Source organism: Verticillium nonalfalfae (genome assembly GCF_003724135.2).
Source record: "Verticillium nonalfalfae strain VnAa140/NRRL 66861 chromosome Unknown scaffold_17, whole genome shotgun sequence".
In the NCBI taxonomy this organism is placed as follows: Eukaryota; Fungi; Ascomycota; class Sordariomycetes; order Glomerellales; family Plectosphaerellaceae; genus Verticillium; species Verticillium nonalfalfae.
In genome coordinates, this window is record NW_021167242.1 from 225,607 (window position 1) to 248,576 (window position 22,970).

The following is a 22,970-nucleotide window of genomic DNA, read 5'->3' on the forward strand; positions in this document are numbered from 1 at the left end:
CGATAAAAGCTGGCCGTGAAGAAAGCTCCGCTTGGCGCACGTGGCGATTCGCAGGATAACGATTGTGCAATCAACAGCGCGGATTGCGATGAAGGAATGGGCCGGAACCAGGTAATCAATGGCTCTCTTCTGCTGCAGGAACCTGGCATTCGCATGCTGTGTCGAGCGAAGAAGCCCGGAAGGGTGGGTGTTGCGGGTATTTGGCCGTTGCGCGATGAGGATCCATCAGCACGCAATCCGGCTATCGGTTCGATCACTCCGACTTCCGAATCGCTGCAGTCTTCAAAGACGACTACTTTTGTCAGTTCATGTGATATCCCATATTTTAAAGGACTATTGTGACTGAATGCATCCAATTCATTCGAGAAGAGACACACGGCATCGTCTGGGGAGATATACTAACGCGACCACAAATGCGTTTCCTACAGTCAGCTCTGGCCTCGACGGCGCTCATGGCGACGAGCCAGGTCGTCACAGCGAGCCAAGACCAGACACCTCTCCTGGGGCCGACTACTGAGCATGGAGCGGCAAGCCGACCGAACATTGTTTTTGTCTTGACTGACGACCAAGACCTGCATATGAACTCCCTCGCACATATCCCCCTGATTCAAGACCACCTTGTCAAGCAGGGTACCTTGTATAAACGGCACTTCTGCACCACGGCCATATGTTGTCCGTCTCGTGCAAGTCTCTGGACTGGCAAGCTGGCTCACAACACCAACGTCACTGATCTGAATCCTCCCTATGGTAAGTACGCCTCGAGATCGTCAAATCTTCTAGGTGCTAACTTGTGGCAGGTGGATTTCCCATCTTCGTGAAGAATGGACACAATGAGAACTACCTGCCAGTTTGGCTGCAGAGTGCAGGTTACACTACCTACTATACGGGGAAAATGTTCAATGCTCATACCATCTGGAACTATGACTCCCCTCACCTCAATGGCTGGAATGGATCCGTAAGTGGTGGAATAACATGCTCAAGGTCCTACTCTGACTCGATCCAAGGATTTCCTTCTTGATCCCAACACTTATGCATATTGGAACGCAACCTTCCAGAGGAACAAGGATGCCCCGGTCAACCATCTCGGGCAGTATTCTACAGACCTCGTGGCACAAAAGGCGTATGGGTTCCTTGATGATGCTGTCGCCGCTGGAGAACCTTTCTTCCTCGGCATTGCACCCATTGCACCCCACAGCAACGTGAACGCCTCAACACTGAACCCAGTCAAAGGTCCCGATGAGGATGTACCCGTGTCGGACGGCGAGTTCAGGGTAAACTTTCCTCAGCCAGCCAAGAGACATGAGCACCTATTCCCAGATGCTAAGGTTCCTCGTACGGAAAACTTTAACCCAGATAAACCCTCGGGTGCCGACTGGGTTCGTCGTCAGCCTAAGCTCAGCGACGAAAATGTGGCCTATAACGACCTCCACTATCGCGGACGCCTGCAAGCCCTTCAAGCTGTTGATGAATTAGTTGATGGTCTCATTGACAAGCTGGAGAAGTATGGCGTCTTGGACAACACATATATATTCTTCACTACGGACAATGGTTTTCACATCAGCCAGCACAGACTCCAGCCCGGAAAGGAGTGCGGCTACGAAGAAGATATCAACATTCCACTCATTGTGCGAGGTCCTGGTGTTCCCAAGGGCGCCATCTCCGAGGCTGTGACAGCACATATCGACCTCGTGCCCACGATTCTCAATTTGGCCAATGCTCCTTTGCGGGCGGACTTCGACGGTGCCCCTATCCCATTGTCTTCGGAGGAGCTGGAGGCAGCGCCCCTGAGCCGTGAGCATGTCAACATCGAATACTGGGGTTGGGCCATTTCTGAGGGCAAATGGGGCTTCAACGGGGGTGATGATAAGCGAGTATTCAACAACACCTACAAGGCCATTCGCGTCATTGGCGAAGGCTACAATCTGTACTACTCAATTTGGTGCACCAATGAGCATGAGCTATACGATTTGAATGTTAGTGCTTCTACTTGGTAGTGAGTATGGATTTGGAGCTGACTGATTACAGACTGACCCTGGCCAACTTCGGAACCTTCTGCACTCTGAAGAAATTGAATTAGCTGCCAAGTCTACCATTCTCGGTTATTCTCTGCAAAAGGTCCTTCCAAGGCTTGACGCACTCCTTTTCGTGCTCAAGTCTTGCAAGGGCGTGACCTGCTCCCAGCCCTGGCGGTCGCTGCACCCTCAAGGAGGTGTTACTACTTTACGCGAAGCCCTTTCACCACAGTTCGACAATTTCTATGTCCAGCAAGTAAAGGTCGAGTACAACCGCTGCGAGCTGGGGCATATTATCGCTGCTGAAGGTCCGCAATTCGAGGCCGAGGGCGATGTGTACTGGAAGGGTCAAAGTTGGAGCGAATGGACCTGATTCTGCACTTCACGACAAACATGGAATATTTGTATATCATTTCTTGCCTTCTATCTACCAAGATCATGTAGGCTCATATCTGAAAATGCGTTCTAAGATAGAGATAAGAAAAATAGTGACGCAGGTCAACCCAAACTGAGTGAAGGCTAAAGACTTCATCCCGGCCGAATTGAGATCCTCCGCAAGTTCAGTCGCGCTGCGATCACTTTCCCATTGACCCGGTGCAGAGATCCAATCTCTGGCATCTGCTTCCTCTATGGCAGCGTAATACTCGTTCGCCATCTTGGTGTAGCCGATATCATTCGGGTGAAGGTTGTCCGCCAAGTCTTTTGTCGAAACAGCTTTATTCATGGATACCATGAATACCTTTTTCCCAGACGAAACATATTCAGAGACCAAGTTGGGAATGGCAGCATTGAAAGTGTCGATCCGAGGGAGTGCGTCACGGTACTTGTTAGGTCCCGCCGGAATAATTTGACACACAAACACAACAGCCTCTGGGCTGTTTTCGAAGATGATGTCGATAAGGCTTTTGAGTCGCGTAGGGCCGTTGGGAGGATCCACTTCGTTTTTCATATCATTAGTTCCTGCATGCAACAGGACAATATTGGCTGCTGCGTGGAGACCGACTGTGCTCGAATTCGATATCTGGTCAATGACAAAGGCTCGGTGTCCTTCATGACTATTGTCGGCCATGCTTCCAGTTGCCAGACCACCCACAAAGTTGACTTTGTTTCCTCGTTGCACTAAAAGGTCATGGAGCTCGCCCCGGTAGCCATTTCCGTGTGTGCTCTGGGCACCAAAGGTGATGGAGCTGAGTGTGACACATTAGCATGATTACATTGGTATGTTGTATCAAGGGATCAAGTTGAGAGCATATCGATAGATTTCCGCAAATAATGAAGCAACTCGTCGGGAATTCCATGCCAAAGACGTACTCTCCAATGGGTAGAACTCGCAATTCCACTCCGTTGGCGATCTGTGGACGGACCTGTACATTCAGGACTGTTGACCTTTCCGCCGAAACTGCTGTCCACAAAGTTGGGACCAAGAAGGTGAGCGTCATCAATGTCGCCCAAGGGCTTCTGGGCTGTCGTGCATCGTGCCGCTGACCCAGCGAACTCTTCAGCATTGCGAAACAGAGCCCAGTAGTAATCTCACACCTGAAGGAACTAAATAACATAAATCCGGCGATACCTTAAGGACTTCCACGTGGCGCCGTCATGCGGAAATCCGCTGCTTTTAAAGAGTTTGATAGAGAGCCTGCGGCACAGGAGGCAGTAACCCCACCCTCCAAGACGCTACTGTACCGTGGAAACCGAGGCCAATAATGCCAAGCTGTGAGAAGAAGCATGGGTCGTATCGAAGCGCCTGGGCAAGCTCGAGTGATGGATACATTATCAAAGCATTGGACAGATTACGCCGCACTCAAAATCCGCCAAATACAGGTATCATCCAGACAGACCCCAACTCCAGAGCCGCCTCAACATCTCTTACCTTGATTGAATGCTCCGAAATTCTACCTACTAGATAATTGGCGACACATCTAAAGCGGAATTCTACTTTTATCAGTTTTGAGCCTATTTGAAGTATAGTATAACGGTTCAAAGGGAGCTCACGTTCAAGGAGTGTAGCCTTTTTGCCCATCCCTTCCTTTTTGAGGCCATGTCATTATTGGCTGCTGTACCAAGGCGTTGGTTGGTACCGAAATCAACTGCGGGCACGGCGTGTTGGACCTTGGCACAAGACCCCATGCCTTCTAACAAACCAATCAGGGGGATTGGGCTACTCAAATTTGCAGTGGCCAAGATTCTTTGCTGCATTAAAATGTTACATACGTAGGTATGTATGGGTGACAGGCCCATCCATACATACCATAGGCGTGATAACACTACGCTGATCATCTAATCCTGCCACGTACTCAATGACGGGGTGCCCTGGGTGGTGCAGTCGTCTACCGATGGGCTGTCAAAGTCGCGGCCTTGATTTAAAGACCCCTAAATCTGGGGAAGATGCTGCATCGACATCGGATGACTGGATCAGCAGCCGGGTAGTGAAACTGGCTCGCGGCTGTGAAGGTTTTGTCTGAAGCCGGGACAGACAGTGATGGAGATGTGACTTCTGTAATGTAGACATAGGATGCGTAGGTCTGGATACAGCGAGTGACTTCAAAAGGAAGAGTTAATGTCGTAGAAGGCATATCCGTTCATTTTTAAAACATAGAGCTCAAATAATGAGTAGCAAGAATGCCACCATTTTTAATTTGATGTCGAGACTAGGATATCGTCACTTGACAGAGATACTGGTAGATGCAAGATCACCCGCCAGCGTGGAATGTTTGATGGCCTCGAGTACACCAAGTCCTTCGGCTGTCAGGGACGACAGCACAAAATACCCGACCCTTTCGAATGCTTTGCAAGACGGAGAAATGTCTTTGACCGCAGATGTGCCACCAGACTTTCTCAAAATGATGCCATGCAGCGATGCCCGTTCTATTTCCGCCATGCTTTCCTGCTCTAACAACGGAAATCTTGTCATGTTGAGTATCGGAAGGCAGAACAGATCTTGATGTCCTCGAGCCGCAGAGGAAAGCGTGTCCATGACGCACTCAGCCCACGTACCTGATAGCAAGAGCCTACCCCGGCCAGTAGCCTCGTCGACGTCTAGTCGTGATACTGGGCATAGAACACCGCGAAGCTCAAGCAAGCCGGGACCGATTGGGGCCGTGGCATCAGTGACTTTCTCCCCTGTTTTCGCGTCAAGTACCTGCACAGCGACAACTTTCGCCAGCATCTCGACTTCGCACCGACGGGCCTCGTTGGCGAGCGTGAAAGGCAGGAGTCGTTGAGAGACCGCCCCATCAACAGATATCCAGGACCACGAGGGTGCCTGACATGGCGACGGCCGGCGTTTCGGAGATCCTTCCAAGGCCCAAAGGAGGTCAAATTCAAGATGTCGACGCCACAAGCCCGCGAGATAGTCCGCGTTGGTCCCCGGCCCCTGAATAGCACGCGCTATACCGGCAGCAGCCATGTGGCGGTCCCCCGCAACAGTCAATTGGCTGCGTGTGTATTTGCTCACGAGCTCAAACCATCTCTGGTGTAGACGTAGCCGATTTCGCGGCTCGATATCGCGTGAGGACCCTGCAGCGGCGGCGGCGGCGAGGAAATCGAACGCCCCACGGTAGCCCGTGACGCTGTTGTCCGAGAGGGATGCGACAACCTCCGGGGCTTTGTATGCGGGGTTAGGTTCCCGGGGAATCTGCGATACTCGCTCTGACTTCCGCAAGTGTGCTTGTTCCGCGCTCTGCTGGCGCGCCCGTTCGCGCGCGGCATGACGGCGCTCACGAGCGGCGTTTTCTTCGAGTCTGTGGCGCTTGCGGGCTCGATAAAGGTTCCAGGCCTTATTGTAACGGGCGCGGGCCTGGCGCTCGTGCTTGGAAGGAAAGAGGCCATATGTGTTTGGCAGCTTGATGGATGCTGAAGGCCTCGAGGGTGCCGAGTCCTCTGGAGGACTGAAATCCTCTGGCTCAAGAGCAGGGGGCGCTGATGGTTGTGGCGGAGGGAGGAAAGGGTCAAGCATCTCTGCCCATCTTTGAAGGTCAGGGAATTCGTGCTTGGTGCCGTCACGCGCCAGGACATCGACTCCATCGTATATGCCCTCGGGCTGCAGCTCCGATGCGAAAAGAGTGCTGCATTCGAAAAACATGAGGGAGGCACCAAAGTGGATGATGCGCTGGGAAAGGAGGCGTTCCTGGAAGGCCCAGGCTCGCGTGTTCAGTGGACCGCCGTCAACCTCAGTGTGGAACATGTTGGTCTTGAAGGCTGTGTTAGCCGCCTTGACAGTCAGACTCCGTCGGCTCGAAGGATCGCCGAGGATGTGACATGGAAAGTATGGCAGAGGGTTCCTCTTCTTGAAGCAGCCGCCAGAAGATTCGGCCGAGCCAGTAGCAGATATCGTGCAGGACGCCTGAGCATAGACGTTGGCCATTTGCCTGGATTCCGTCTCCCAGTCCTGTAGGCTTCGTTGATTGCAGACTGAGGATGTGTCGTGATTAAAACATTTTTGCATGATGCAAAGCGAATCAATCCACAAATAAGAGAAGCCCAGTTCCTGCGTTATGTGAATGGCATCGATGAAATTTTGAGACAGCTTGGCAGGCTCAATTTGCCGACACAGATCGTTGAGATTATGGTCTGTTAGTGTCACGTTTACACTGGAGCCCCAGCAGTGACTGAGGGCAAGATAATCGACACGAGTACCCCAGCATTTGGTTTGCACCAGATGAGCTCGGTATCCAACATCGTCGGAAGTCCTTTCGATGAAGATAAGTCGACTGGGCAGCACTCTCCGGGACGCCTTTCTAGCACGGCACCTGGGATGATTCGACTCGCAATCGTGCAACCAAGCGCGCACCAAGTCCAGGCACAAAGATGAGTCTGTAGAGAGACTGAGCTCTCGCTCCAAAGACGCTGAGGCCATGATTAGAGAGCATCCGATCTGGGCAAGGTAGTGGCCACTCACAGTTAAGATCGTCCTCGATGAGAATTTCATGCCCAAGGGAAACGGATCCCATGAATAATTGCATGTATAGATGAGACTCATCACGCACGTTCTTCCTCAGTTGCTTCCAAATCGCCAGTTTCAGTCCCGACTGATCCGAGCCCAGGAGGGGTTGTCTCTCCGCGGCCTTCATAGTAACTCCCATCGCCCCCTGGACGGGCAGAGAAAGCTCTCTGGGGCCTTTCGCACTATTCAACTCGCTGTTTGACATGGAGAACCAGAGCACCGTGCACAAGTGGCAACACTTGCTGGACGCAGATGTCTTCAGGGCGTCCAAGGTTAAGTTGAGATGATGCATCTCCCGTCTGCGCGTCAATGGCCAGGAGGAACCCACGAGCAAACGGGAGGCTCGTACCAATCGCTGACAGCCTTTGCAGACGCTGCTCGTTACACACTTGTCCCGAGCCTGCACTTGAGGTGTCGTCTGCGAAATCCATGTTTGTCGCGACGAACTCAATGTCCATCGATTGCTGACATAACTCAGAGGCGGGACTTGGTAGACGACATGGAGTAAACCGCAACTGACCGCTTCTTGCAAGTCATGTCTCCGAGTTCGAATGAAGATGTGTAGGTACGCCGTTCGGCGCAAGTACCATAACGCAAGGGAGTGGAACGAACGGCGGAGGGCATGTGTTGTCCTGAAGTAGACGTGGTCGCTGAAATTCCAGATGTGGTAAAAAAGCACAACGACATGATAGATGACGAGAGGCGACAGAGCCAAAGTGACATAAGCTAATTCGAAGTAGGCGAACGTCTCGTCAAAGCTTGACGTAAGGGATGCGACTATGCCATACGGAATGATGGACAGATGTGCAATCGCCACATTGGCGACGAAAATCGTGAAGGCCGTGTCATGAGCGCCCTCCAGGGCGACAGGTGTACGCCATGACATTGCACGTCGACACGGTCGCTGTGTTGTCGTTTAGTGGTCTAGCTCAATTCAAGATCGACGTGATAAGTTCGCCGACAACAAAGGGTTCGCCGATCGTCTGCCTGACGCTCGACTCATCAATTGACGAGCATGAGAGGTGATGCTCTTTATGAGACACTCACACACAATCACGGTGAAGGGGAAATGGTGCGGCTGAGCACCACCAGTCGAGGCCTCTGGATGTTGTCTAGCTTAATCGAGATCGCAGCCTAGCAGTGCCACCGCCATTAGCGCGCAACAGGACGTTGCCATACAACGAAGTAGATCATGGTGTCATCTGCCCATCAATGTCTCGTCTTCCGTTCTCTTGGTCGTTTGTGACCCCGTCGAGCCATCGCCAGCAGCCGGCGCGAAAGAGGGTACCAAGCCCTGTCTAGCTACCATACACGCATCCTGAACCCATGCACAGTCAATGCCCAAGCAACCCGCCAACTTTGCCCAAGCAGCCCAGGAACCCGGTCGAGGGGGGACCCTTACAGGGAATGGGCTCCAGGGCCATTCGTACGACGACTGGGCCCATGGGCCCGGCCCGCCGGGAAGCGCGCCCACTACTGAAGATCAGACCATGTGGTCACTGGCTTGCAGGAGCTCAAGTTGGGGGGCGGGGGGGGGGGGGGGGGGGCGAGAAGCCAGGTAGGCGGAAAGAAATTGTGATAATGCATACGACTCCTGGCACGAACGAGGCAGAGGTAGTACATGTAGGCCAAAGACACCAAGGGTCATCGGGCATGAACGAATGGCACATCCCTACGTGTCTGGGCATTCCCACCCTCTCACGAACGTGCCTCTCCCCTTGAACTAGCCCAGCTTTGGGCCCCCAGGGTCGCAACGAGTGTCTGCTTCGAGCAACGCCCGCCGGGCTGAGTTATGGCTGGTTCGTGATTGGAAAGACAACTCGCCAGGTTCTGGGCCCGAACTCCCTCAAGTCCCACGCCATCTGCGAGGACCGCTAAGAGACATGGATGAGGTCTAGTCGATGTGTGAAAAGGTTGCTAACCAGAAACTAGGTAGGTAGCATCATGTGAATTGTGCGGGGCCACCCATTTCGCCTCCCCCCTTCCGGCATCGATATAAGATGAACATGGGACGTCCCGGCTCGACCCCCTCCAGCGGTGGACCTGGGGTTGCGTTACCAGTTTTCCGGTCGGTCGAATCCTGTCCTTTGCCCTCAGTCTTCTTCTTTCCTGGCATCTCAGCAGTCATGATCACAACACTCTTCTCAGAACAGGTGACGGCGGTGCCGCTGGTCGCAGCGCTGTTTGTGCTCTACCTGGCACGCACAGTGATCGCCTGGGCCAAACTGAGACAGTTTACTGGGCCACGCTGGACCGGGGTCAGCAACATCCCGCACGGCAAGGCCGCACTGTCGGAAAAGTGCCATGAGTGGTATGCTAAGGTTAGCAAGGAACACGGTACGTGAGGTTCACGAGATGACGGTCCCCCCCCCTCGTTCTTGTTCTTGGTTATCATAGCAGCAAAAGGTTGCAGCAATCCACGTAGCTGACAACGAAAGGTCCCATTGCGCGAATCGCGCCTGGCATCTTATTGACCTCGTCGCCCGAGGTCTGGGCGCACGTCAACCGACAGGCTGGGTATAAACGATCCGAGTGGTACTACAATGCGTGCCGGGTCGAGTATCGCCGCGATAACGTCTTTACCCAATCTGACAATGCGAAGCACGAGCAGCGGAGGAAGCAGATGGCCCCTGGCGTGAGTGACTTTGCTCATCCCAGGAACGCATCTCAATCGTATTGACACTTGGAATAGTACTCAGGGCGAGAGAACCCGGGCCTCGAGGCGTCCATTGACGAGCGCCTTGAGGACCTGCTGAAACTCGTGAGGACCAAGTACATTTCGACGCCTGACCGCATCGTGCCCATGGATCTAGCCAAGAAGGTGCAATTCTTCACGCTCGACGTCATCAGTGCTGTCGGCTTGGGCAAGACATTTGGTATGCTGGCAGCCGACGAAGATGTGGACTCGTATCTTCAATCGAGTGAAGAGGGTCTCGCTGCTGCAAATGCTGCATGGGCCCTAGGTGCATCGTGGCTCGCGCAGTCGCCTGTGCTTGGTCGCTTCATTGCGCCCTCGCCGCGCGACAACAATGGATTTGGCAAGATGATGGCAACTTGCTTCCGCTTTGTCGACGAGCGCGTCGCTCGTGGCGACACCGATAAGCGCTCCGACATGTTGGCATCATTTATCCGCCACGGTTTGCGCGACGATGAGCTGAAGTCCGAGGCACTCGAGCAGATTATCGCTGGCTCTGACACAACGGCCGGTGCTATACGCGGCGCGCTGCTACTCGTTATGACGAACCCACGCGTTTACGCACTGCTGCAGAAGGAGATTGACGCGGCGGTGCGCGAAGGCCGGGCGCCGGCCGTCGGGAACGGCCTCATTTCTCAGGCTCAAGCAAAGGAATTGCCTTTCCTGCAGGCTGTCGTCCGCGAGTCACTGCGCGTGCGAACACCTGTGGCCAACCTGTTCCCGCGCGACGTGCCGGCAGGCGGCGACACCGTTGTCGTCGACGGCGAGAGAATTGCGCTGCCAGGGGGCGTGTGCATTGGATATTCTGCCTACGCGATGCACCGCGATGAGGCCCTCTACGGCGACGACGCCCAGGCTTTCAGGCCAGAGCGCTGGTTTGAGGACGATAAAGACAAGCTGGCGGCTATGGTGCGGACGAATGATATGGTCTTTGGCGACGGCAGATTCACGTGCCTCGGCAAGCCCGTCGCGCAGATGGAGATGGCCAAGACCATTTTTGAGGTACGTCTGTTTTTCTGCTTCTCCCCCTGTCGTATCCCTCCCCTTTGACCCAGTTTCCTGCTCGGCGGCATCGTTCCTACTGGGTAGACACTGTTGGGTCTGCATCTCTGATGCCCTCTTGCTGACTCTCGTTCGATATACGCAGCTGTTGCGGCATTTCGACGTTGCTCTCATCGATCCGATTAAGCCGTGGAAGACACGCAATCTGTTAGGGTTATTTGCGATTTCCGACATGTGGGTGCAAGTAATGGAGCGATCGTAAGCATTTCGAAGCCACCCTTTGATCAATGCTCAAGCTCGGGAGGGGGCAGGACGGCACGAGAAGGCACGTCAGGAGAGGGAGACGACAAACCTAGGCGGTTGGCCGGGGGGCCGTGGCGCCAGTAATCGTGACGCCGTCATTCGATGGCTCAGATCCCTCATTAGGACACGCATGTCCCGTCAACGTGGATCTGGAAACCGGAAATCGTTTTTTGCTGTTGCCCTCGTGGCCAACCATTGATCCGGGCCACAGAATAATGGGGGCTGATATTCTCTCATTGACCTTATGCGGCCTGGAGCATATTCTCTGTGAGCGCCATGCCCAGGACATTTCTCAGATCTGGCCTAGGGCGAACGGGGGGGAGCGGAAAGGACAAGCCCTACCCTAGCTTGCCTAGCTAGACACGGCGCAAAAGCCAATCACGTCAGTATCTCTCATCGAGTTCGAGCCACTGTTCCAGACAAGCCACGCATGATAGGACGATCAGGCGAGGGCAGAGGCTGGGCCCGGGGGGACCGATTCGAGGGCGGGGTTTGCTTTCCTTTGGTATGCTGGTACTTCATAAGTCATGGCAAGGCTTCTGCCCTCTCGTAGCTCGATTCGCACTCGCATCCCCCCTTGACCCTACACTCGCGCGCCTGGCACTGAGCTTGACCTGACTCTCGACTCTCTCGCCGTTACTGGGTTCATCTGGTTCTAGCATCGATTTTCGTCCCGTTCCGTCAAACCCAGTCATTTTCCGCTGGGACATCCTCACGCAGCTAAACCACACTTGGAATTCTCCTGCCATGTCGACCAGCCAGGAGGCTTCGGCCGCCTCCCCACCCCCCGGTCCATCTTACAAGAAATCCCCCTCACCGAGGTCCCCTCGGTCGCCCAAATCTCCACGATCGCCCAGTTCCAACGCTCCAGGAAGCCCAGCGAACCTGGAGCAGGTTATCGAGCAAGCGAACGAACAGGAGCACTTTACGGCGGATCAAGTCCCTTTTGTGAGGCCCCAATCAACACTGTAGCGCTGCGAACATACTAATTGTTTGATGCAGAATGAATCGGATGTCGACAGTGACGAAGGCATCGACAATGAAAGGTAGCACGCACAGTCTCCATCTCACTGAGTCTATAGCTCATACGTGGTATAGTTTCGTCTCATCGACGGCCTCGTTGACGAGCAGCATGCTTGAGTACCGCCAGCTCCATGGCCGCACGTTCCAGAGCTACAAGTCGACAGAGTACTGGGGCCCCAACGACGATCGCCAGAATGACGGTCTTGATATAGCCCACCACTTTATTACGCTGCTTCTCGGCGACAAGCTCTATGAGGCACCGATTGACGAGCCCAAACGCGTTCTTGATGTCGGAACCGGCACCGGCATCTGGGCCATTGATGTTGCCGATGCTCACCCAGCCGCCGAAGTGACGGGCTTCGATATCAGCCCTATTCAGCCTTCCTGGGTGCCACCCAACTGCAAGTTCCACATTGATGACGCCCAGCTCGAGTGGACGTACCCGGCCGCGAGTTTCGACCTGATCCACATCCGTGCCCTTTACGGCAGCATAGGCGACTGGCCTAAGCTCTACGGGGAGGCCTTCAGGGCGCTCGAGCCTGGTGGTTACCTAGAGAACTTTGAATTCACTATCAACCTGCGGAGCGATCTACCTTCGGTGCGCGATGACCCGAAACACGTCTTCAAGCAGTGGGGTCAAGTTTTCACCGAGGCCATGGACCGGCTCGGCAAGACGGCCGAGATTGGTCTCGATGGGCGCATGAAGCGCTACATGGAGCAGGCTGGCTTCGAGGACATTGTTGTCAAGGACTACCAGCTCCCCTGTGGCGGCTGGAGCAGTGACCCCCGCCTGAAGGAGGTCGGCATCTACAACCTTGCTTTCCTCGAGGAGAGTCTCGAGGGATTCGCCCTGTTCCTATTGAAGGAAATCATGGGCTGGGAGTACATCGAGATTCAGCTTCTGGTCGCCAATATGAGGAAGGCCATTCGTGATTTGAAATTGCGACCTTACTACATCGTGTAAGTCTTCATTCTCTGCACACATTCGTATTACGGTTGAACTGACACCCTTCCTAGACCTAATGTTTATGGTCGGAAACCCTTGACAGCCGAGTAGCTGATTGTCTCCGTCCGGAATCCAGTAATTCTGAAGAGCCAAGCCCCCCCCCCCCCCAAACAGTATTGTCTTCACTCAGTATCTAGGATGCTAGCGACAGCTTGCAATGTTGCGTATTTACATCTTTGTTAGCGAATCAATCTTTTTGACTGGAAGCGATAAATGATGACATTTCCTACAATCTCTTACGCCTTTTTACCATATGACCTTCCCCTTTGAGATGAATGCCGTTCTGCCGCATGGTCCGGTGTGCCTTCTCTCAATCCAAGGGCCCGCGTGAGCATCTGGGCGTACGACTGACCTGAGACTTCTGGATCCTTGCAATATACTATCCCGACCTTGGTAAAGAAAACGCCTCTGTTGTTCCTGCAGGACTGGATTGTCAACTGAAGAGACTCTTGATATCTTCCATGTCTAGGAAGACATTTTCCCAGAGCTGAACATTAGAATCTGAGAACAGTAACTTTCGTCGAACGAGGTCTGTCAAGCAGGTACGGGGGGTTGAACCTGGGTGCTGGACATTTTTTATTGTCGCGAAACACAGCAAGCTCTTAGGACAGAGTTCTAGATTCAGTACTGATTATGTTGCTATGTATGACGAACCGAATATTCGCTAGCTTCGCTGCAGGTCTCTTGGCTGGACGGTACATTATCGGCTAGGACCAATGAAAGTCTTGTGACTATGTCAGACATGTTAGATCCGAGAAATGCATGGTGGTTGGACAAAGATTTGCCGCGTCTTGAACAGTTAGCCGACTCCTACATCAGCCTCTGCGCGCTGAAGCCTCCAAAATGAAAGTATAGACAGATGTATTCGACGCAAAGAACGAGAGGAACGGTACGACAAGGCTCCAATTGAGCCCTCAAGCTCGGAATCCTCCTAATTCTGGGCATCATCAAGATATGTGGGTGGGATGTCACTCGACCAAGGCCAAGATGGCATCAGCCTAAGAAATCGAAACCCTTAAAGGTCACCTCTGCCGCCTCTGCCTCACCGTCCCCAGCATGTGCAAACACGCCGAGGATAGGTCCCGTGAAGTCCCTGGCATCGAGAGCCAGAGACTCCATCGACCCAACTTCGAACCAGTCTTTTTCGCTCCCCCTACCAGGCTCCGCCAACCGAATCTTGGCCGCATAGCTGTACCTTAACGGAGCCGCCGAGATGCGCAACTCCACCTCCTCCACTTTACCGATGATATTGCGGGATATACGGCTGCTGAGACCTGACGCCGAGTTGTGGATAGAATAGACTAGTGAATTCGTGGCAAAGTCAAAGGCGATGTATGCGGATCGTATTGGGTCCTTGTACAGTGCGAGACCTGCCTGCACATTCTTGCCGAGAGGTCCCTCGATGACCGTGATACGAGTAGAAGCTATACTATCAAGAGATCGCTGACGGCTGCCAAGAAACGTGCATGTATCTACGGGGGACGTAAGATCCGTCCGACTGGGGGTGAGCGTTATGGTCTTCCCGTCGTCGGTATGGCGATATTTGGACGGATCGTAGTCACGGATGTAGAGATCCTCGACAAACGGAGGCGCCGTGAGCGGAGGATGACTGACTATGGACAACGACGCCTCCCTCGTGAAGTTCATCCTGGGTTGGCGAACCACAGGCCAATCACCAGAGGGCCAGTTAACGGGGGACAAGAAGGATTCGCGGCTTAGACCGAGGTTCCCGTCCTGCTGCTTCCTGACGCCAAGGACAGCGGCCCACCAGCGGCCGTCGTAGTCCTGGAACAGATCGCCGTGGCCAATATTTTGTATGTACTCATCCTTGCCATCTGCAGTCATGATAGGGTTGGTCTCCGCGCTTTCATATGGGCCCCAGATGTTGGTGGACCTTGCGATGGTGAGCATGTGGTGCTCAAAGGTACCGCCTTCTGCAGCCAGCAGGTAGTAGTATCCATCTACCTTGTAGATGTGCGGGCCTTCCGTATCGTATTTGGCCCACCCAGTCCAGATTTCTTTGGCTTCTGAAAGGACCTTGCCCGTGGTGATATCGATTTCGATTTGCTTAATGTTGGCGGTGGGTTGTTTATCGCGACGCAACATCCAGCTCCCCTGTACGTAGACGCGGTCATCGTCATCGAAGAATAGGCTGGTGTCAATACCGTTGAAGTCAAAGTAGACAGGGTCACTCCATTTGTTACTCCAGATGTTCTCTGTGCTAATGATAAAGTTTGCGCAGTGGTATGACCCGCTGTGATCCGTGTTGGTCGTTACAATGTAGAAGGTTCCCTTGTGGTAGTGGATACTCGGGGCAACAATGCCCAGAGTTCCTACAAGGGAAAATCCGGTGTCAAGCGTGACATGAATGGTTCCAGCTTTCTTCAGACTGAGCTGTGATTGCCTATTCAGCGCATTTCCTATTGTAATGTAAGCCAGAGCTCCGTAAGAGTTTCGGCCTCTATATATCGAATCGAGGTCCATCACAGGGCATACCAATATGCGTCCATCCCTTTAAGTCCCTCGATGCGTATATGGGTAGTCCTGGGAAGACATGAAACGACGACGTGCAGAGGAAGAACGTTCCGTCGACGAATACCACAGAGGGATCGGGTGAGAAGCCTGGCACAATGGGATTCGAGTACTCGATGGCGCGGCTGAGCGACCCCATGGCGTCTTGTTGGTACCGTATCAAGTTCTTCTAGCTCTCTTCGGGGACTTTCTGAGAACCAAAAGAGTGAAGAGGTGCGGAGAGCAGATGTGCCAGCGGCATCAAGATGGCCAGTGAATATATTCCAGCTTCGACACACTTAGCTGAAATATTCATGATCAAAACGGCCGGCCCCTCACGTGCTCCGTCATATTCGGGATGTGGGTGGCACGATACCGCTGCGGGGGGAAGTGCGCGGCGGTAGCGGTTGGGTGGGAAGAATCTCCGCGGATAAATAGGTCACACGCGGCTCGCTTTTGCCAAGCCTTGTTCAACTCGGGAATCCCGTGCTCAACTCATTCGAGACCTTTGAATTCAACGTCGCGATCAGATCCAAGAGGGTTGAAAAAATAGTTTTGGCGCGTGCACGGAGTGCCTGGTTAGTGGTTTTGTGGGTGATCTGCAGCAGGTCGACCCCGGCTTGTCGGAGTTTTTCGACCTAGTACCAGCAGTCAACAATAGCTCGACGAGTAAGGCGATCTCTCGTGAGGAAGAACTCACGCAAGGCTCGCTGTTAGCCCTTAAGGCCTCGAATGGAACAGCGGTCGCCGCTGCTACAAGATCACTAGCAATCTCTGTCTTTCGAAGGGCCAGCATACCCTCATCGTTTATGAGACCAAGAAGATGGCAGCAGCCGTGTGCTTCTGCTCGTCGCAGAATGGTAAGTCGCAGACAGTGGAATGTGATGACGAGGTTTGCTTTTTGAGCCCAGAAAGCAAGCTTCTGAAATGAAGTTGCTGCAGGAATATTCGTCGTGTGGGACGCGGGATCCCTCAACCAAGGAGGGAGTGAGTCCAGAACAGCGCAGAAGTTCAAGTAAGCCTGCATAACGCCGGACGCGGGCATGTCTAAAGGCTGTACTTCCGTTGTCACCCCGGATCGACTGTACATTCTTGCCAGGACTTTCAGATCGAGTATGATATCGGCCCCATCTTTCCACAGCTTATTACTTAACGTGAAGCCAGCTTGCAGCCGGGATTCATATGAGCAGGTGAATAGTGGCATGTCCGGGCTAAGTAATCCAATATCGCCCTCTCGTTCATACGCCAGAGTGAGCGGCTCCTGGAGACAGACTTCTTGAACAGTGGAAGGGACATGATTCAAAATCGATGCAGATTTGTCGGCCGCGTACAGCGTCCAAACTACGGCACGCATGATTGTTGCCTCTGGTTGCGGCATGTCATCAAACGATCGCTCGTCGTAAAGCCTCATCAGAAGTGCCAGATGATGAGCGTTACTCAGAACGTACAGAGCTATGTGCGTCTTACCAAGACAGTGAAATGCGCTGGACTGCAGTACTCTAATGACGAGGGACGAAGAGGTTGGGTGTTCGATGTCTCGCTCCTCAAAGTGTGCGAACATGCCTCGAGAGGCACGCAAGAAGCAGCGGGGCATGTCGGGGTTGTCGAGACTGCATATCATACCGGAGTTCGTTCCTGCACAGATGCTCGCGCACAAGGCCGTCAGCAGAGTGAATGCTCTAAACTCTTCCAAGCTCTTCATAGACAGCCCAGATGAGTGTCTGGACTGCGGTGTGGTTTCGTCGGGTAACAATGGGCGGGATAGTAGAGCGATCGAGGCGATGAGGTTCGTCGGCTGCACTATCGGGATAAGAGGGTACGAATATTGCATGAAAACGTCAATGCATCTCCTCGCCGCATGGTCAACCGACGACCCAAGAGTCATGAGGTCTTTCGCCAGCGCCTCCTGGATTTCTGTGGGTGTGGGAAGCCTTTCCTCGGAAAGTAATGTCAGTTCGACGGAAGCCCTGTCCTGGCAGCGATGTGATTCAACCCGAGATGCAATCGTGGGGGACACGGGCGCTGGGAAGCGATCTACATGAGATAGCTCTGCTAACGGCAGAGTCGATGTTATCTTGACGGGTGATACGATGTCAGTTAGTCCGTTGGCTGGAGAATCGGGAATCGTTCCTCGCGGAGACCCCCCACTGGGCAATTGCGTTGGCTCAACGGAGGTCCGAGCTTGCTGGCTGCGAGCTTTTGGGCCTCGCTTTCTCCTCGGAAGCTCATATTTGCAGTCAATGCCGGATGAGCGGCAGTTGCTGCAGCAAGGCGTACGGGCATCGCATTTGACCTTGCGTACCCTGCAGCTATCGCATGCCAACGTCAGGAGCCTGCCGCCAGCCATGCCGATGAGCCAAGGCAGAGACCCGGCGGCATGGAACGGCCTGGCGTGGTCTCGGACTTTCGTCGTGCAGCACGTGTGATACCGTGGATCGTGTTCGGTGTGTGGTGAGTTGTGCCAATTGACGACGTGGGAGAGAAAGTCCGTATGTGTGGGGTTGCCGTGACTCGTAGTCCTAATGTCTTGGCTTTGAATGGAGATGGAATGAAACAATTGAATTGGAACGGAGAAAACAAATGAACAGGAGAAACAGGACAGATTGGAGGAACCAGGAAGTAGAGAAAGTGCGAGGATGTGGCCTTAAGACTGGTTTCTCCGAGAACTGACATAATCATCCTATTACAGAGGCACTAACAAATAGCCCCTGACCAGAACTCGATGTGGGCCAAGATGGCTACGGACAAAACCAGCCAAACCCTCAGTAACATCTGAGCGCCATTTAGAACATCCCCAGGAAAGAGATGATGAGTAATTACGTTTGCAATGTCCGAATGTTTCGTGAGGCAAAGATTCTGCCATTGAATTTCCGCTGTATTCAGGTGAGAATACGAGGCAGCAGGCGACACGCGTGAAATTCACGATCTGCCGCAATTCATGATTGATCCTGCCTTGTCGAACATAAAGTTACACATCATCGGCGTGGACTCGACCCTGGTCATCCTAAGCTAAGCATTTATCCAGGGATGTGATGTCCCCGCAAACTCCAGCTCGATATCCAGCCTAGATCCCCTTCCATAGGTTACCCCGTGGGATTCTCGAACAGCTCTCGAGAGCCCTCGAACATGCGACGTTAATCAATACTTGATCGTACGGAAGCAAGATACGGGTGTCAAAATCAGATGATGGGCTGGTGGTCTTACACCGACCTTACTCTACATTGAATCACCACCAGGTTTCTGGGTACCTTCCAAACGAGACTCTTGTACGGAAGACTTTGACTCTATACCACATCCCCTCAAGCATCGCATTTCGCTGCTCTGCGCTCGCAACCTCTATCTGTGCGGGGCTTAGGCCGAAAGTCCAGGGTGGCTTCCTTTTGGTCGGTGGATGAGCTAGCTCGGGTCGCCAACGAGTCTAGAAACGTGGGTCGGAAACTGATCACCAGCTTTTCTCAGCGGCTCGACCCAGAGTAGACGACATCCATACAGCTTGGCGCATCCAATACGGAATCAGGCTTCCAGCACATATAGAGATACAAGCGCGTTTTCGGCCGGTGTAAGTTAATTTCGACCTCACACGATCTGCCTGCTATGTGGCCTTTTCCTGTCCAAGTTACCAGGTCAAGCGAGGGCTTCTGTTGACGTATTGCACAAACAGGCCTTTTGATTCTCATACTGCCGATCAACTTCGGCTACGAAGTCCCTCTGCTCGGCAACTGTCTAGCCATTCCGTCCTTTCTCCAGAAATTCGGCAGCGAAACACCCGGTGGCAAAATTGAAATCTCGACACATTTTCAGCAGCTTTGGAACGGAGCAGCCACGGTCAGCATCTTTGTCGCAGCCTATTCAGCTGGCTTCGCCTCCGATATTCTAGGCCGCCTCCTCGTTATATACATTGGCTGCATCCTCTGCATTGTAGGTGTCGTAGTCCAGAGCTTCGCCGAATCTGCCATGACCATCTTTGGTGGCAAGCTTGTCAGCAGCCTGGGATTTGGTCTCGGCCATGTTCTCGCTCCTGTCTTTATCGCCAAGATCGCATCTGATGAGCTACGCGGTGCCTGCCTCACCCTCATCAACAACATGATTGTCTTAGGTCGGTGGGGTTGTGTCCTTGTGGCCTACGCAGGGTCTTTCATCGCCAGCGACTGGGGGTGGAGGATGCCTTTTCTGACACAAGTAGTGCCGTCTGTACTCATGCTGGCATTAGATGTGCCCCTTCTGCCTGAGTCGCCATCGTGGCTTCTGCTCAAGGGCTGTCGCGAGGAGTCGGGCAGGTCGCTGGAAAAGTTCCATAGGGCTGATCTTGATGTTGGGACGAATACTTGCCGTCCCGGAGGCCGCCGTCGAACAAGAGCATTCCGGTTTCCAAGACGAGGCATCGTATCTTGACTGTTTCAAGGGCATTGTTGTGATGGCATATCTTGCCCAGCAGTCTGATGGCAGCATGTTCGCGGCTGCTTACCTGTCGCGAGTGGACCCCATGGCAATTCTCATTGATGTCAGCTTCCGACAGACCTAAAGCTACTTCTTTACGGTGGCGGGCGTCAATAATCCAATGGGCATTGCGCAAGGCGCATACGCTATTCGGCTTATGGGTAACATAATCAGCTGGTTTCTAGTCGACAAGCCTAGCCACGGCCGTCTCATTGTTTAAGGGATAGCTGCCATGACGGTGCTGCTCTTTGTCATTGGCTGTTTCGCCATACCAACGAATAACCAGCAAGCTTTGAGTGCGATGGTAGCCCTTATGGCTTTCTGGGGTTTCCTCGTAAGTGCGACAATCGAGCTCCTTGCAGCACTGACGAGACCCCCAGTACCAATCAACGCTAGGCGCCGTGACTTTCGCCGTTGGAGACGAGACACCGACAGCCCGCCTGCGCCAGAAGACATATTCCATCAACATCATGCCGAGCACGGCGGCTGGAACCCTAGTCTCCCAACTTCTCCCTGACCTTATCAATCCGACTGATGGAGATTGGGCGGCAAAGTTGAATTTGTATTCTCTGAGCTAACGATGCCTTTGGCCATTTAATCCTTCACTGTTTGCTCGAGATAGGGCCGCACATATCTCGAGTTGGAGATGTTCCAGCAAGAGATACCTACGAGAAAGTTCAAGGAGTATGTTTCTACAACGCAGCTTGTTGAGTCGGAAGGTCGGACGGCCGTCATGGTACCAAGGAACCAAAGAGTAGGTGCACAGTGATAAATAAGGCGGTCTTGAACCAAGAGCAGGCTTTGAATGTACTGAAACTCAGCGATTACCCTTTTGAAACATTTGTCAAGGAATCAAGTGCCTCATTACTGGGGACCGAGTATTAGCGGGCCGTTTTCCTGTTCTGATGTTTACCCTATCAAATCTGAGTGGCAAAAGTCTTCCCGCTGTGGTAGATTAAATCTTGGCTCTGCATGTAAAATCGTTAGGGGAGTGAGTGGCATACGGGGTTTGCGTTGCAGGGCTCTAGCCATGCGCTGACAGATATCCTGACAAATTTTAATCGAAACGAGATCAGGGCAACCTTGACGACTTCGCAGTGGGTCACCTTTTGTAATCCTTCCAGTTCAGTCGGCTTTATCACTTTGATGAGATCTGGGAAGTTTGGACGGAACTGGTTTCACTATCCGTGGAGAAACTTTGATATTCAGGTAAAACAATGTCGGTCCAAACCTCCGCGTGCCACCGTGCCAGACTACTCAATATTCCAGTTGGTAAGGTAAAAGGTAGCCTAGAGCATCGAAAGCTCCTCTCGAGCCTTGTGACTCGTCAGATTGTTTGAGACGGCTAAATTAGCTCGGGTGCTACGGAATATATCGCCAGCCCAAATGCGAACAAGTCAACAGGGTCCTGTCGCTTCAGTCAGAAGGAGCGCAATGGTGAGGGGTACAAATACTTCCAGAGATCTAAGGCCGAGTGAGCGCATTCAACCACGGCTTGACCGGGATGTTCATCAATTCATGACGCCCTTTCTGCCAGATACGGATTGCTGCCTCCTGAGCAGGGCGGGGCTTCCTGATTTATCATGCTGGCTGAATCCTTCGAAATCCTTTCCAGTGAGGACTGGCATGATATGCTTGTCATACATGAGCCGACAAGCGAAAGGATCAACATGCAGGTAGAGAATCACCTCGCTGAGCGTTAGCTCGATATCTTGTAGAGAATCTCACTAAGCCTCACTGGGACACACATCACAACATCATAACTAGCAGGACCAGCCATATTGGAACACTAAAGAAAGAACCAAAAGGGCAAAGCTTGGAGACGCCATGTAAGAGACATACTTTTGAGCTCGCAGGTTGAGATTTTGTGGTATCTTCGTTATGCTGTGTTGTTTACCAGTTAGGTCAACACATTTCTCATGTTCTATGGGGGCCACTTGTCCGCTGAGGAGCATCCTAGCAGTTAGTATTCCGCATGTATACCACCCCATCGAATCCTGCTTTCTGCCGATTTTGCTGTTCATTGGTCTGCTTAGCGGTGTTTCGTTACGTTGAACGAAATCAAATCCCGTTGACCTCCGTCAAATAGATTGCACCATCAGCCTGGATGGTGTTGTGACACTGCGCATACGTTAACCTGCAACATTGCCCGCATTCTGCCTGATATCTAGCCGCTCAGGTTGATTCGCCTATCAAGCGAGTCAACGAAGCCTCGCCACTCTCACCACTCCTCTCCGACCCAAAGCTACCCGGGTCCTCAGGCTCCGTTCTAGCAACACTGAAAAGAGTTGACGGCTTTCAGCTGCGGCGACAAGTATCAGGTCTGGTCTTGATAGTATTGAAAGCTGCAATGGAAGTCTCCTGGAAAGTATAAAAGGGCTGAAGGCTCGCCTCGACAATGAGCAACATCCCCATCTCTTCATCAGCTCAGACTTTCACTCGCAGACATCACGATTTTCCAACGTCAACCACACAGCCGCTCACAGCAACGCTTTCAAAATGAAAATTTCCGTGGCCACCCTCGCCCTCGTCTTCGGCCTTGCCGCCGCTGCGCCTGCCCCCGAGGCCAACAGCGCCAGCATCACCGAGGTTCTCGACGCTCTTGTTGCGCGTGACGTGGTCCAGCGCCGCGCCTGCAGCGGTGGTAAGCTATGCGGTGTTTTAAAGCACTCCAAAAAGCTTTGCTGACTCTTTGTAAGCCTCCATCTGCCAGAGCGGTTTCTGCCACTATGTCTTCTGCCCCGGCATGGGTGGGTGCTTCCTCCAAAAGACTAGCGAGAGATGCTAGATCCTTGGTCCGAATGAGGCCTCCTCAAAGGGATGAGATGACCCCAGTGCATGTGGAGCGCATGAAATGGCCTGGGAGAATTGGATGGCACGAAGTAGTACTCGCGGGATCTGTGAGCACCGCGCGTAAGGTCTTCCCAAACATGTGCCGGAAAGTACCTGAATCGCCATCAAATTATACGCTTGACATGGATCATTAATGTGCTGGCGGTTGGACTTTGATTTCGCATCATGCTGAGGGCTTGTCGGGTA

General features: G+C 53.0%; 7 protein-coding genes across 7 annotated transcripts; 4 read left to right on the plus strand and 3 right to left on the minus strand.

Moving 5' to 3' along the window:
- Positions 1–413: 413 nt before the first annotated feature.
- On the plus strand, positions 414–2,385 carry D7B24_002754 (uncharacterized protein; the record flags this gene model as incomplete). Its single annotated transcript, XM_028636955.1, has 4 exons — positions 414–747; positions 798–955; positions 1,005–1,973; positions 2,026–2,385. The coding sequence occupies 4 exons, from the start codon at positions 414–416 to the stop codon at positions 2,383–2,385; spliced, it is 1,821 nt and encodes a 606-aa protein (XP_028497534.1).
- Positions 2,386–2,448: 63 nt separating this feature from the next.
- D7B24_002755 (uncharacterized protein) lies at positions 2,449–3,517 on the minus strand (the record flags this gene model as incomplete). Its single annotated transcript, XM_028636956.1, has 2 exons — positions 2,449–3,199; positions 3,324–3,517. The coding sequence occupies 2 exons, from the start codon at positions 3,515–3,517 to the stop codon at positions 2,449–2,451; spliced, it is 945 nt and encodes a 314-aa protein (XP_028497535.1).
- A 1,154-nt stretch (positions 3,518–4,671) lies between these two features.
- Positions 4,672–7,385, minus strand: D7B24_002756 (uncharacterized protein; the record flags this gene model as incomplete). Its single annotated transcript, XM_028636957.1, has 3 exons — positions 4,672–6,422; positions 6,910–7,210; positions 7,344–7,385. 3 exons carry the CDS (start codon positions 7,383–7,385, stop codon positions 4,672–4,674), a joined length of 2,094 nt encoding a protein of 697 aa, XP_028497536.1.
- Positions 7,386–9,080: 1,695 nt separating this feature from the next.
- D7B24_002757 (uncharacterized protein) lies at positions 9,081–13,034 on the plus strand (the record flags this gene model as incomplete). Its single annotated transcript, XM_028636958.1, has 8 exons — positions 9,081–9,291; positions 9,393–9,589; positions 9,647–10,651; positions 10,797–10,858; positions 11,614–11,902; positions 11,957–12,000; positions 12,053–12,937; positions 12,995–13,034. The coding sequence occupies 8 exons, from the start codon at positions 9,081–9,083 to the stop codon at positions 13,032–13,034; spliced, it is 2,733 nt and encodes a 910-aa protein (XP_028497537.1).
- Positions 13,035–13,976: 942 nt separating this feature from the next.
- D7B24_002758 (uncharacterized protein) lies at positions 13,977–15,654 on the minus strand (the record flags this gene model as incomplete). Its single annotated transcript, XM_028636959.1, has 2 exons — positions 13,977–15,403; positions 15,480–15,654. 2 exons carry the CDS (start codon positions 15,652–15,654, stop codon positions 13,977–13,979), a joined length of 1,602 nt encoding a protein of 533 aa, XP_028497538.1.
- Positions 15,655–18,299: 2,645 nt separating this feature from the next.
- D7B24_002759 (uncharacterized protein) lies at positions 18,300–20,016 on the plus strand (the record flags this gene model as incomplete). The annotated part of the gene is made up of 3 exons (XM_028636960.1): positions 18,300–18,336; positions 19,156–19,590; positions 19,793–20,016. 3 exons carry the CDS (start codon positions 18,300–18,302, stop codon positions 20,014–20,016), a joined length of 696 nt encoding a protein of 231 aa, XP_028497539.1.
- Positions 20,017–22,430: 2,414 nt separating this feature from the next.
- On the plus strand, positions 22,431–22,719 carry D7B24_002760 (uncharacterized protein; the record flags this gene model as incomplete). Its single annotated transcript, XM_028636961.1, has 2 exons — positions 22,431–22,575; positions 22,631–22,719. 2 exons carry the CDS (start codon positions 22,431–22,433, stop codon positions 22,717–22,719), a joined length of 234 nt encoding a protein of 77 aa, XP_028497540.1.
- Between the last annotated feature and the right edge of the window lie 251 nt (positions 22,720–22,970).